Source organism: Ochotona princeps, chromosome 11, assembly GCF_030435755.1.
Source record: "Ochotona princeps isolate mOchPri1 chromosome 11, mOchPri1.hap1, whole genome shotgun sequence".
Classification (NCBI taxonomy): domain Eukaryota; kingdom Metazoa; phylum Chordata; class Mammalia; order Lagomorpha; family Ochotonidae; genus Ochotona; species Ochotona princeps.
Window position 1 is genome coordinate 22,952,127 of NC_080842.1, and position 13,243 is coordinate 22,965,369.

Here is a 13,243-nt window from a genome sequence, read left to right on the forward strand (position 1 = left end):
ATGATGCTGAGACCAGTTGACTGCTTTGTTTGGCATTATGAAGCCCCAGTCTCACTTTTCTACAAGGAGCATTACAGATCCTTTTTAAGGGGCCAAAGGAATTAATGAAGCTATAATAGATCATTGTTAGGCTTTTAAATGCAGTGAACATTCAGCCTATGATAATGTCTCTCACATTTATCAGCTTTCTAATTGTAAGCCCTTTTTTGATATTAATCTCAACTAAGGAAATATTTAAATTATATGGGTGCAGCACAGTCATTGTGGTTAATGACGACAAATTATGTTCTTGAAAATTGCTGAGAAAATAGATTTCAAATGAGCTCACCACAAAAATAAGTTTGTGAAGCAATGCACAGATTAGCTAGCTTGATTTCGCCGTTTCCCAATTTACACATATCTTAACATATTTTGTTGTAAACAGTAAATTTTTTGTCAATTAAAAAGTAAATGGATACATGAAAATACAGATTTTTTGATTGAAACACATGGTTTCATTGCCGCACATAGAAGAGAAATGCTTTGTGTTTTACATCTATTAGAAAACTAAGTTGTAGGGTTTCTAAAAGACAGTCTGGATTGTGGTATTGTGAATGTTGTTAAAAATTTCATTAGTGGAAAATAATCCACAGGGGAAAAAAATACAAAGATAAATTTTGGGAATGAAAGGTCAAGATTATGCCAGTAAGTCGTTTTTTTCTCTTCTCAGAGAGACACTTGTTGCTGTTGCCCTCACACTGCTTCATAGTTTCCTCTTCCTCCTTTCTCTCCAGGTGTCATAGAGACCTCAGACCGGCTGGACCGCGAATCGACCTCCCACTACTGGCTGACAGTCTATGCAGCTGATCAGGGTGTCGTGCCTCTCTCGTCGTTTATAGAGATCTACATAGAGGTTGAGGATGTCAATGACAATGCACCCCAAACGTCAGAGCCTGTTTATTATCCGGAAGTCATGGAAAATTCACCCAAAGACGTGTTTGTCATCCAAATTGAAGCATTTGATCCAGATTCTAGCTCTAATGACAAGCTGACGTACAAAATTACAAGTGGAAATCCACAAGGATTCTTTGCAATCCATCCTAAAACTGGTATGTTAATACGGTTATACGAATGGTTCATGCTTACACTCTGTTTATATGAGGTACATTACACATTAGTGTTTATTTTTGGCATACTTCCCTTCAGTTTTTGATAAAATTACCGTAATTTTCAGATGAAAATTTAGTCCAGCCACTCTTTTTTCACCCATGCTTGTTTTTACAAAGCAGCCTAATGATTTTGCTCAATAGAGGAATCTACACTGTCAGGTTAAAGCAAATAATTTCATTGATAGCTCCTACTTTAATGAAATTTCTTAAGTTCATAGAAAATGGTACTATTTAAACCTAGAGCAGGATCTGTTAACTGCTAAAGATTATGTTTAAACCCTTGCTTTTGATACAGTGTAACAGGAGAGTACATTTCACAATTAACTAGTTTTCACATGACATTTTAAAGATTTTCTGAAGAGCACTGCTGTACTTTTTCGGGGATCATAAACATCTTCAAATAGATTTTGGTTACTTTTTTGAATTAATATATAAACCTTTGTTTCTCAGCGCTTCCCTTCTTGTAGTGTCTGTGACCTTCCTTCTGAGAATACAGCTCCTTGATGCTTAAATGCTCTCTCAAAACTTTAAAAATTCCACTCTTGCTTTTCTACATTTCATGATACATTCTGTTTCTTCTTAGTCTTTTTATATTGTTTCCATAAAAGATGCTTAACATACTTATCATTGAGTAATAAAAACTTAGTTCAGGTTTATGAAAGGAAAACTTGGTGTGTGAAGTGTAATATACTTTACTAGAAAAGTTAGAATAAGAACCCCTGTAGGATGTTAAGAGAATAATTTTATTAAAACTGCTCATTATATAGATTATTGACCTTAAACAAAAATGTTATACAGCTATTCAATACTTGTCGGCAGAATCTAATTAACAGAAAATTTTGAACTGCATGTAATGCTTTGAACTTTGAGCTTATTAGGGCTTTCCATATTGTAGGGTAAATTGTTCTATTCAGTTGTTGGGTTTTGTATTTGAAATATCAGGGAAATAATATGTAAAATTAAAAATTAGGAAGCATCTTCAAATTCCTTATTAGCCTTTATTATCCATTATTTGTGTCAGCCCTAGTTATTCTCTCTCTCTCTCTCTCTCTCTCTCTCTCTTTTTTTAACTATGAAGCAATTCTTTGAGGTGGAAAGAGGCCTGAGCTTAAGATCTGTGTAGCAAATACCCATAGAAAGATATCCAGTGGAGACTATGTATATGTGTAATATTTTGTCTTTGGAAAAGCATATTAAAGTGTTAAGTTTTCAACCTGACATATATAGACTGTCTCTTGATTGTTAGGAGTACATATAGTTCAACATTTGCTTTTTGCTTTGAGACAATTCTGGTGGGTTTGTCTCATGGAGATAGGAAGAGAAGCTTAAATTCTTTGAAAATTGATCATTATTATTGTGATTTAGCACAATAATTTAGTTACACAGGAAAGATATTTAGAATCTGACACTTACTTGGAAGTGTTAAGGATAAGGGCAGGGTATCCTGGGCCCAAGAAAAAGGGCCAGAATTAAGAGCATGAAAACTTGAAACAACACGAAAGCTTCAAACAGCTTCTGTGAATGATTAATAACAGTCTTGTTTTAGCAGTGTGGCTATTCACTGTTTTGTATGCACTAGTGGTCATTAATTGTTGATCCTCTTTTCTGAAATAAAATGAAAGAGGACTAGAAGCAGAAAGTTAGAACACCATGTCACATTTAGAAGAAGGTTGTAGGAATTTTACTGGAGGATTTTGAGGTCTGGAAACATTGCCTGGAAGAGAGTCACAGATTTTGAGCAACCTAGAAAGTGAAATCTAAAGGTAAAAGCCTTGGAGTGATGATGACCCCTCACTTAAAATTGTTGAATTAGTTAGACATTAAATATAGTTTCATCATTTGTATGTCTTTGGTATCTCTTTCGGATTAGATTAAGTCTGTGAAGATTCAGGTAAGCAAGCAAGCAAAAAGTGCTCTCCTTGGATATCTGAACAGATACTGTGTGTCTGAACTGAATGGAAATGAGGTTAAGTAGCAGATATACATTTAAAGTAATTGTGTCATTTAAGTTATTGTGTGAGCTTGCAAACCTGGGTTGTCCTGGGACTCTCTGAAATGATACCACCGCTGTGGCATTTTATAAAGCCTCTTAGGATGCCCTTCTACTTCCGTGCTGTTCTTTATTTTCAGCAGGAAAAGACTCTTCCAGGAATCTCCAAGTAACCCCAGTCCCAAGGTGGCGTCAGGACAGCAGGAAAATGCTCACTAGGGTTTTACAAAGAGGCGTTATATTTTCTTCTTTTTTTAAAGATATATTCATTTTTATTGGAAAGGCAGATTTACAGAGGGATGAGAGACAGAGAAAGATTGTGTCTGCTGGACCACTCCGCAAATAACTGCAATGGCCAGAGCTGAGCCTATTGGAAGCCAAGAGCCAGGAGCTTCTTCTGGGTCTCCCACACAGGTGCAGTGTCCCAAGGCTTTGGATCATTTTCTGCTGCTTTCTCAGGCCACAGACAGGGAGCTGGAAAGGAAGTGTAGGAGCCAGGACATGAACCAGCATCCACATGGGATCCCCGCGCTTTTAAGGGGAGGATTAGCCAGTTGAATCATTGTCATTTCCCAAATTGAAGGCTGATAACAATGGGGATTGCTATAGTTAAAATGTAGGAGTACTTGTAGTAAAGTGTGTTATCAACTGTGTGGTTAGGAAAGACGACTATAACCAGTCCACAGATCACCTAAAATCTATATAAAGTGCAAGAAATTACTGTTTTATTTAGCATGGGCATCATTAAAGAACATGGTAGCTATAACTTCACAGGAGCCATTTCTGTAAGATTCTCTTCTCCCAACTAAAAAGGAAGTTTAAGTCTGACTGTCATAATCCAAAATATATGGTCTTCATCTTCCTTAGAATCTTTAAAGCAGGTTTACTTGCAGCAGGTAGATGAGTTTCACGGGTAGGGAGGAGGAGAGGGGCTTGATTGCCAATGCTGATGGAAGAAGACTGCTAGGAGAAATGTCCTTGTGATTTACTAGTCCACAGCGGCACCGGGAAACCCTAAATCATGTTGCTCAATAGTTAATGAAAAAAATCACCTGGCTGGAAATCCAAGAGACCTGGGCCACAGGGAGGATTTACCTCTGAGGTTGTCGGAAAAACTGGTTCTGGGTTCTAAGATTTGGTAATTAGTGGTAAACATTTTTGTGCTCCTATTAAGATTTGTTTATGCCAAGTGCAGACCACCCACAAGTCTTATGAGCAAGGGACCACTGCCTCTCGTATGCATTACAGTTGTTGTATTCCTGCAGGCCAAGCAAGGTTTTAGTAGGTGGATCCTGCATCATATTTGGATATGCAGATTTAATAAAATAATGTGGGTCTGTTGGCTTCTTAGTGGTAGAGGTTAGTTTGGGACTGTATTTAGCATAGTTCCAGCAGACTAGAGAGGACCTAAATTTATTCATCATCATTCAAAATGTTTGTTTCTGCATGAAATTTTTACTGAGTTTCTGCTACATATAGCACTTAAATACTTTGAAAACTTTGTAGTAAATAAGAGTGAGACAACAAAGACAAACAGATGGATACAAGGTACTGTGTCAGAAACTCAGCTGGAAGAAGTGGGAAACTGACTTGATAGGCATAATTAGGAAGATGAAATCTCAAAAGTTTCTGGGCTGATTTTGAAGTTGTTAAAATATCAGTTGGTGGAGAGGAGGTAGGGGATGTTTGTCATATTGTGGGAACAATTTAAAAGAGTTGTATTAGAAAACCAAGAAATAAAATTAGATGAGTATATGGGAGTATGACTATACTTGATGAAAAATATTGAATAATAGAAGGGTTAACATAACATTTGTTATTTTTTAAATAATAACTTAGTGTTGAGAGGCAATGTAATCCCTTGGCACATTTTGTTCAAACTTGAATTGATTTTACAAGAAGTCATTTTGGAAAGAAGAAATACACCTCGTTGCTGTTTTCTTCTTTTGTCATAGCATAACAAATTATTATTTTTTTAAAGGGAATTAGGGCAGGCATTTGTTTCGGCATTAAAGACATCAGTTGGGGTACCTATATCCCATATAACAGTACCTGGGCTCATGCCCAGGTTCTCTTTCTGACTGTAGATTCCTGCTAATTCTTACCTTAAGAGGTACCAGGTGATGGCTTAAGTATTTGGGTTCCTACCACCTGTGTGAGAAACTTGGAACGCGTTCCTGTTTACTGACTGCAGCCCGACTCCACTCTGGCTGTAGCAGGCATTTGAGGAGAGAACCCCAGTGCATGGGAGATCTCTGTTTCTCTCTCTCTCTCTCAAATAGACAAGAAAACGTGAAAATACAACAAAAAGGCTGTTAGGATTCAGAAATATTATAAATTTTGCACTCTAAACGACAACTTAGTATGAAAACTTTATCTCCAACTATTTTATGCTAAACAAAATAGTTGATGTCAGAAATTACTTTCTGTACTTCAAATAATTCTTATATTACTTATGCGTCAGGTGTCAATGTGTTTTCTTTTTCAGCACACAGGCAAAATTCTGTGTTCCCTTTAGTATGCATAATGTGTTGAGCACATATGTTGTTGTAGCATTTTTTGTTTGATTATGTCCAGTATCAGCGTATAGATCTGCTTCTTTGGTTGGAACAAAGTGTGCAGCTGCTCGTGGCGGCAGAGATACAAAAGCCCAGAATGTTCGATTGTTTAAGGCTGGTTCCTGCAGAAACAAGTTCCTTCCACTTTGTGCTCTGTCAAGGAGGGGAAAGAGGAGTTTCAAGTACAAGAGGAGGAGTGTACTGTCGCAAGTTTCATTATCCACACGGAACATTAGAAACTGACGCCACCCTCACACAGTATCTTGTTCCTCAGTCTGAACTTCTTAGGGAGTGATAGACAATTTATAATTGACAGATAATTTTGAAGGTTACTTCAGACATGTTGCTTTAGAAAGACCACAGCCTTATCTCTTTGTGTTTGGTATTTCCCAAGTTTTTGATATAAAGCAAGCAATGTTTTTTGTTAAAAAGCTTTTGTGAAGTATAATTGGCATAAGTTTGTAAGATTTGTTACAATGTGGAATATTTGAGACTTATGCATGTTGTGATGCCTATCAATAGTGTATTAGTAATATTTCTTTCACCTCTGTGTTGTACATACATATTACAATTTGTTATCCATTCACTTGTCAATGAACATTTACCTTATTGTCAGTTTTTTTGGTGGTTTCATATTGCATGGGGCCAGAGGAAGGGTGACAGAGTGATAGAGAAGGTAGAAATTTGGACTAATTTCCCATTGCTGGTTTAATTCCCAAATGCTCACAGTAGTTGGAGCCAGGCCAGTTGCAGCCTGGAGTCTGGAGCCCAGTCTGTCTGCCTTGGAGGTGGCAGGGACTCAGGTATGTAACCACCACCTGCTGCTTCTGAGGGTCTGCATCAGCAGGACGCTGGAATCTGGAGCAGAGCCAAGACTTGTACCAGGCATTTTGGTAATGGGATGTTGCTTCTCTATGCTTACCTTAGCTGTTACACCAATTGCCTCTCCCAAGTACTGCTTTTTAAATAGAAAGAAAATGTCTATTTTCAATTTCAGAAGTGCCACTTAGATTTATAAAGCCTCAGTTAATAACTATTCATTTTCAAAACCAAGATTTTTTGAATTTCTAAGGAGTAAGACCAAATTTCTAGACCTATTTTAAGCAGAAAGTTATCAGTACCTTGAGTATGTTTCTGGAGTTTATGCAATTGTACATCAGCTTACTCTTTTGTGTCTCTACAGTAGGGCCATTTTATTGTGAGGTTCTCACAGTGGCAGTCTTCATGTTCTGGTTGGTCCAAATTCCTCAGAGATCATATTTATCCTTTTACATAAAACCATCAGGTTCCGTATTCATCATCAGTGTACTCTGCTGACCAGTTCTGCAGAGTGTTTATGATGTACGTATGCATGTGTGGGGATAACAGGTTTGTAAATTGTAGAACTTAAAAAATGGGTTTAGATAGTATAGAAATTCAGAAGATACCCAGTGAGAAGTTTACTTCTTCCTACTTTGTAGCTTCCCTTCAGTTAGTGTACTAACTTGCACATTCCTGCTTTCTGTAGAAACACATTATGCTGTGACATTCGAGGCTGTACTGACTGGGATATGAGGGCTTCTCCCACAGTTAGAGCTAGCCAAAGAGACTGACCCAAAACCAGCTTTTGGTCTGCACCCCAAGCCTGAAGCTACACTCCCCAGGGCCTCCTTTGTTTTGCTAAATTACTGTTCCTCTACTGAAATCATCCCAGGGCTGAACCCTGAGCATCCAAGGACACAGTGCCACAGATCCCACTGAAATCATTCAGAACAGTCAATCCCAAGCCTACTGTGGCTTCATTGCTTTTGTCTTTTCTGGGGAAACCACAGTGAGGGATCTTGCCCACGCTTTGTCCTCCTTCCTTCTGCCTCTTGACCTGACAGTGTTGCCTCCCTGCATAGCAGAACCTGCTTGTTCTTCTTGCAGACCAAGTAACACACTTTTTTTTTTTTATTATCTGTTACCTTATTCACCTGTGGACCTCACCTTACCTGAATAGTAAAACTTGTATTTTAAAACACTTAGAAGTAACTAATGTTTGTAGTTTCTTTCACTCATATGCAGATAAGCAAGAAGGCATGTAATTTTGCCCCTTACCTTCTTACATAGGTGATTGTATGCTATACATATGAAATATATTGAATTTTCCCCCCAGTAACGTTAGGTACTATGGTTTAGAAAAATCCCTGTATTTCAATCATTGATGCGTTTGCCACCTTTTCATAGTCAATTGTGTGTGTATATCATGTAGCTCTCACTGCCTGTCTCACCGATCATTGATTTTAACCTGCTGGTATGGATACTGTCACAAGAAGCTAGCAATTGAGGCCAATGCTGTACATGCTCAGAGTTCAGCAGCAGTCAGACAGTGAGCAGAGTTACAGTTACCACGTACAGTGGAAGGGAGCGGCAAAGGCAAGTGGGTAGTCAAGATAGCTAGCTGCACTATGCTGCGAGAGAACAGCAGGCAAACAGGACAGCTAGAAGCTGACTGGAACTGCAACTTGGATTATAATTTGGAGATACAGATCTGAGGCATACTGCCGCTGGCTAGGGGCTTTTCTATCACCAGTGGTTTCCTTATCACTGGGGATTTTCACTAGGGATTTCTTTATTGCCTGGTGCCCAGGTGACCTACACACAGGTATTAGTTTTTGCCTTTTTTTGTTGTTGGTTGATATACATCTTTCTGTTCTGGATCAAACCCAACAACAAAGCATTTTTGTTGGCTGTAAGGAAATTCAGCAGAAATGTATATTGAGTGACATGTAGGGGCATCCTTTTTGAATCTGTGTATATGTTTGTGACTTGAAATTGAGCAGTAAGACAGAAAGAAACCAGCAAAATCAGTTTTTCTTCTTTTCTGCTTTTTTGTCTTGATCTCTATCTTTCATATACCACTCTTCCAACCCTGACATCTCTTCCCCTTATGTTTGGATAAGACTGAACCTTTTATTAGTAGTTAGAAGGGTGTTGGCAACACTTTTGTATGCATTGCGCTTGATAAATTACAAGCACATTTCAGATACTCTCTGAGAAGGGTAGAAAATATAAACATGAAGAGCCTACTGTGTTACCTGTTTGCATTTTGCTCAGAGTACAAATGGAATTCAGAGAGGTTAATCTTACTTACAGAAGTCCATGGAGAGAGTGATATGAACTTCATGACTGCTACTTCCTGTATGCTGTGACAATCTGTGTGTGCCCTTGGGTTTAGGGTGTTGGGTTAATGTTATTTTTATGGTATTCTCAGACCAAAAAGAAAAAAAGCAGGCTTCACATGGTGCTTTTAAATAGCATGAGGTGCTTAAACTCTGTACTGCAAAGGTTGTTAACGTTTCTCTTTAAAGCATCACCTGCTATTTTCAGCTTTGCAAATGTGCTGTCTCTGTGGCTCTCCTCAGCTCGATCACCTCACCAGGACTGTGATTCAAGATAATTGTATTTATGAAATTGAAACTTGAAATTCATGTATTTTTCGTGCTTGACAACATTTCTCTCCAGCCATTAAAAAACTAGAACAGTTATGTACAAGAAGTGATTGGCTGTGGTTTCCTGTTACTGTGTTTATGTTGTTAATGAGTATTTCTGAACTAGAAATTGAATTCCTCCCCCATTGTTCTAATCTTTAAAGAAAAATAGCTAAGCTATTAGTTATGAGGTAAAATGTCTTAAGATTTAGCAAACGCATGGTAGACACTTAGATGTCTTCTGTTTAAAAAACAAGTTATTTCTTATTAGTAGATGAAATATTCGTCAGTTTTGAGATATTCACAGGATAGCAGTAGATCCTTAAATTCTGGCTTTATGGAGTTTCTTGTATGATTATCAGTTTTTTCCTGATATTTCTATTTTGTTTTCACTTCCCCTTATTCTGGATTGATCCAGTCATGCTCAAAATAATTTCTTTAAACTTCATTAAGGACAGTATTAGAGGTGGTTTGAGTTGACTTGTTTACATCTGAGGTAGTATTTAACAATTATTTTATGTGGTGTGATTGCAGATGTGTTTGTCAGAGATGTGTAATTTGATATATAGTCTGTAAAGCTTGGCGAAGTCATAAAATACTGCAGTAGTTGATAACTATGATGAGTACTCATCCATGTGTTAGTCCTGTATCACTTTGCAACCATTTTCCCTGGAGCATTGTAAATGACCTTTTATTGTGGCTGGAAGGGAGACTGAACAAAGTGCAATAGGAAGTGGCTACAGCTGCAAACAACTTCCAAAGGTTTCCGGTAACATTTGATAGCTGTAAAGGAAGGAAATGAAGGGCCAGACACATTACAATAGCAGGAATCCATTGTAAAAAGTTGGCATATTTGTCCTCTTTTTTCCCGAAAGATATGTACATATAGTAAGGCCAGATGTACAGATTTCCCTTACCTGTTCCTCATGCACATTTGTATTTCACAGTGTAGTGTGTCATTCCTATAGTTTGAAAGAATTCAAATTTTATTCAGTGCCTCTTCTCCACACATATTAATGATGTTATGCTTTTCCTCCTAAATTTGGTTAGCCTTGATCCTTAAAAGAAATTCTGTCAAGTAGTATTCTGTGTTTTCATGAGTTGCAAAATATCTTGCAGAAAGTGTATATATGAAATTTTGCATGTAAGTGCCTAGTGAGATTAGCCTTTTTATGTCACTGTGATGTTAATCTTATAAAATGGATTGGATGCCTTTCCCTCTCTTTTGCTGCTGTAACTGGCATTTATAGGAATGCTAAAGGCAGCTCCCTATAAATTGAGTTGGGCTTTTGATCTGGTTTTTAATACCCCTGGTTTCCAACCAGAAACAGCTGGCAAGATAGAATTAAAACCAGAAGTCTGGAGATTTTTCAGGTCAAGTTCTCACTCAGCCACCAGTGCCTTGTGAGACTTTAGTCATTTGATTAATGTCATTAGTGTTTTCTCTGGACCTCTGGAAATGTGAACTAAATGAGTTCTGAGCTGCTTTCCAGCCTTGACTATCTATGAATAGAATTCCATTTTTGGCCCCTGGCCTAATCCTGCTGGCACCAGTACTGCAGTGACAAACAATAGCTGCTCAGATGGCCTCAGCTGCCAAAAGCCCTCTCCACTGGCTGTAGTTAAATGTAGTCTTAGAACACCACCTAAATAAGGACAGCACGGTGCTGCGGAGTGCTGTGAGCTCATAGTCTAAAGCCTCAAGGCTGTAGGGATGCTGAGTGATAGCTACAGGAAAAACTGGGCATTTGCACACAGCCTAGGCAACCTGTACTTTTGGGTGGAGGAGGCGGGAGGTAACGCGCTGCCTCTGCCTCCCTCACACCCAGCTCCTGCCTTTGCAGTGTTGGTTGTGGTCTCCTCTCTGTTTTCTGGTTCTTGGGACTCAATCCTGGTTCAGGTCATAGCGCCAGGACCACCTGTTACTCATTTATTATTGCCACCATTGAACAAACACAATCCTGAGGATGTCGTGGTGGTTTAATGCTTGTTTTCCAGTTGACTGATGAAAGGCTTTTAAGATTAACCAAGTTTGAATGAGTTCCCCTTTCCTTTGTTGGAAAGAGGAGGCTTAAAAGTCTGAGCAGGTAAACACAGTTCACAGTTTAGTTTTCCATTCCCTGCTCTGTCCAGCAGTGCTGACCTCTGTGGAACTCTCAGGGCTTGAGCTGTGCTGTCAGTAAATTGCAGCCAAAGGGGGCTGTCGGGGTTTTGTCTGAGGCTGTTTCCATTTGATTGTGCGTGGTTGAATGCGTATCTTTAGACAAGAACGCCCCATGAAAAAGTGCTTGCAAAGTGACAGTCATGTGCTTCAGGGAATGCCTCAGTCACTGTTGCCTGTTCCAGTGTCTCACCGCTGTTCCGTTTTTGCTTTCATCTTTAATATGGAAATCATTGGTGATCACATGACCCTTTTTGTTTTCCATTCATTTGGGTGGTCCCTGCAGTTCTTTGATAGCTAATTCAAGAGTATACTTGCAAATTAAAAACAAAATTACTTAGGAGCCTGAGGTTTGAAATAGATATCCCATAAGGTTCTAAAACAACTGTATTTAAACTCAGACCTCTCACACCACCTGTATTTACTTAATAATTTATGTTACTTTTTTTCGAGCAATAGACATTTCATTGATTTTGTCTTTTTCTTAGCTTCTGTATAAGAATAGTGATCTATTGGGCTAAACACAGGTAAGTCTTCATCTTCAGAGAGTGTTTTATTGGCAAATTATTTTGAAAACAGTTTTCTTGATTAACCAGTGAGCCTCATTGTACCTTGAAGCTCGTGTTTCTTCTTAAACAAAGTGTCAGGAGATTAGAGAGAAATTGTTTTTGGTTTATTCAGGAAAAAAAACAACAACAGTTGTTTTACATCTGGGCCCTGGTTGAAATGTAAGTCAGTGTGGATTTTGAATTTTATAGACATTAATCTAGTATTACTGTTGTGGAATTACTAAGAAAATATTCTAGTAATTTGAGAGAAGGTATCAGAATATATCCATGTTATATCCTGTATTCAGTTTATGGCATACATTACATATTGGTCATTTGAAGAGCTCATGCAATTCAGAAATTTGAGACTCATCAAATTATACTTTATTTTTTTTAATCTATTTTATTGTATTGTTGTTGACAATCAAATTATACTTTAAACATGTGGATTTTTTGTGTATCAGTTATATCTCAATAAAACTGTTATTTAATAAGAAAGGGCAGAGACAAATCTTAGACTCCCCTTGACCTCATGCATCTTCTGTCAGAGTACCTGGCTCCTGTCTGGCTGCTCTGCTTCCCAGTCAGCTTCCCTCTAATGTGTACGGAGGAGCAGCAAAGTGATGACTCAGGTAGTGATTGTATTCCTGTACCCATGTATGTTCCGGTGGAGTTGCTGGCTTCAGTGGCTTTGGCCTGGCCCATCCCTGGCTGTTAGTAGACATTCAGGGAGTGGACTAGCAGATCAGCAGGTTCTCTTTCCTTGTGCCTTTCAAATAAAAATTAAAACAATTTCATTAAAAATAATAAAGAGAAAGGGCCTACTAGCATTGTACAGCTCTGCAAGAAATTACTACACATGGGATTTCTTTAGACAACAGAAATGTATGCTTGCATAGGTTCTGGTTACCTGAAATCTAAATCATGGTATAATTAGGGCCACTCTTCCTCTGAAATCTGAAGGGAGAGAATGCTTTGTTTCAAGGCTTTTGCCTGAGGCAGAATCACTCCATCTCTGCCTATGTTCACATTGCTTTCTTCCCCGAGTCTGTGTATCTCCTGTCTCCTTCTGGGTCCTTCTCAAAAGGATACTTGCCGTTAGAATTAGGGCTCAGTGTAAATCCAGGGAGGTCTGCTTTGAGATCTTCAACTTAATTATATTTTGAAAGGCCTTGTTTTCTAAATAAAGTCACATAGCTCTAAGTAGGGTATAAATTTTGGTAGAGGGGTACCACTCAACCCACCAAAGTAATCATAGTAATAATTTGGGGTTTTCCCTGTATGCTTCCATATAAATATATATGAAATGTTTTCTTACCTATAGATGCACATTTCACACCAACATTTTATGTTTTGAGTTTTGCAGTTTTCTTTGTATAAAATCTG

The 13,243-nt window shown here is 38.2% G+C and overlaps 1 protein-coding gene across 3 annotated transcripts in view; it reads left to right on the forward strand.

Moving 5' to 3' along the window:
- FAT1 (FAT atypical cadherin 1) overlaps positions 1-13,243 on the forward strand; it is a 119,312-nt gene that overhangs the window by 54,751 nt on the left and 51,318 nt on the right. For all 3 annotated transcript variants that reach the window (XM_058669891.1, XM_058669893.1, XM_058669892.1), the window contains exon 3: positions 774-1,088. In XM_058669891.1, coding sequence (XP_058525874.1) covers positions 774-1,088 — 315 coding nt within the window. The remainder of the gene's footprint in view (positions 1-773; positions 1,089-13,243) is intronic.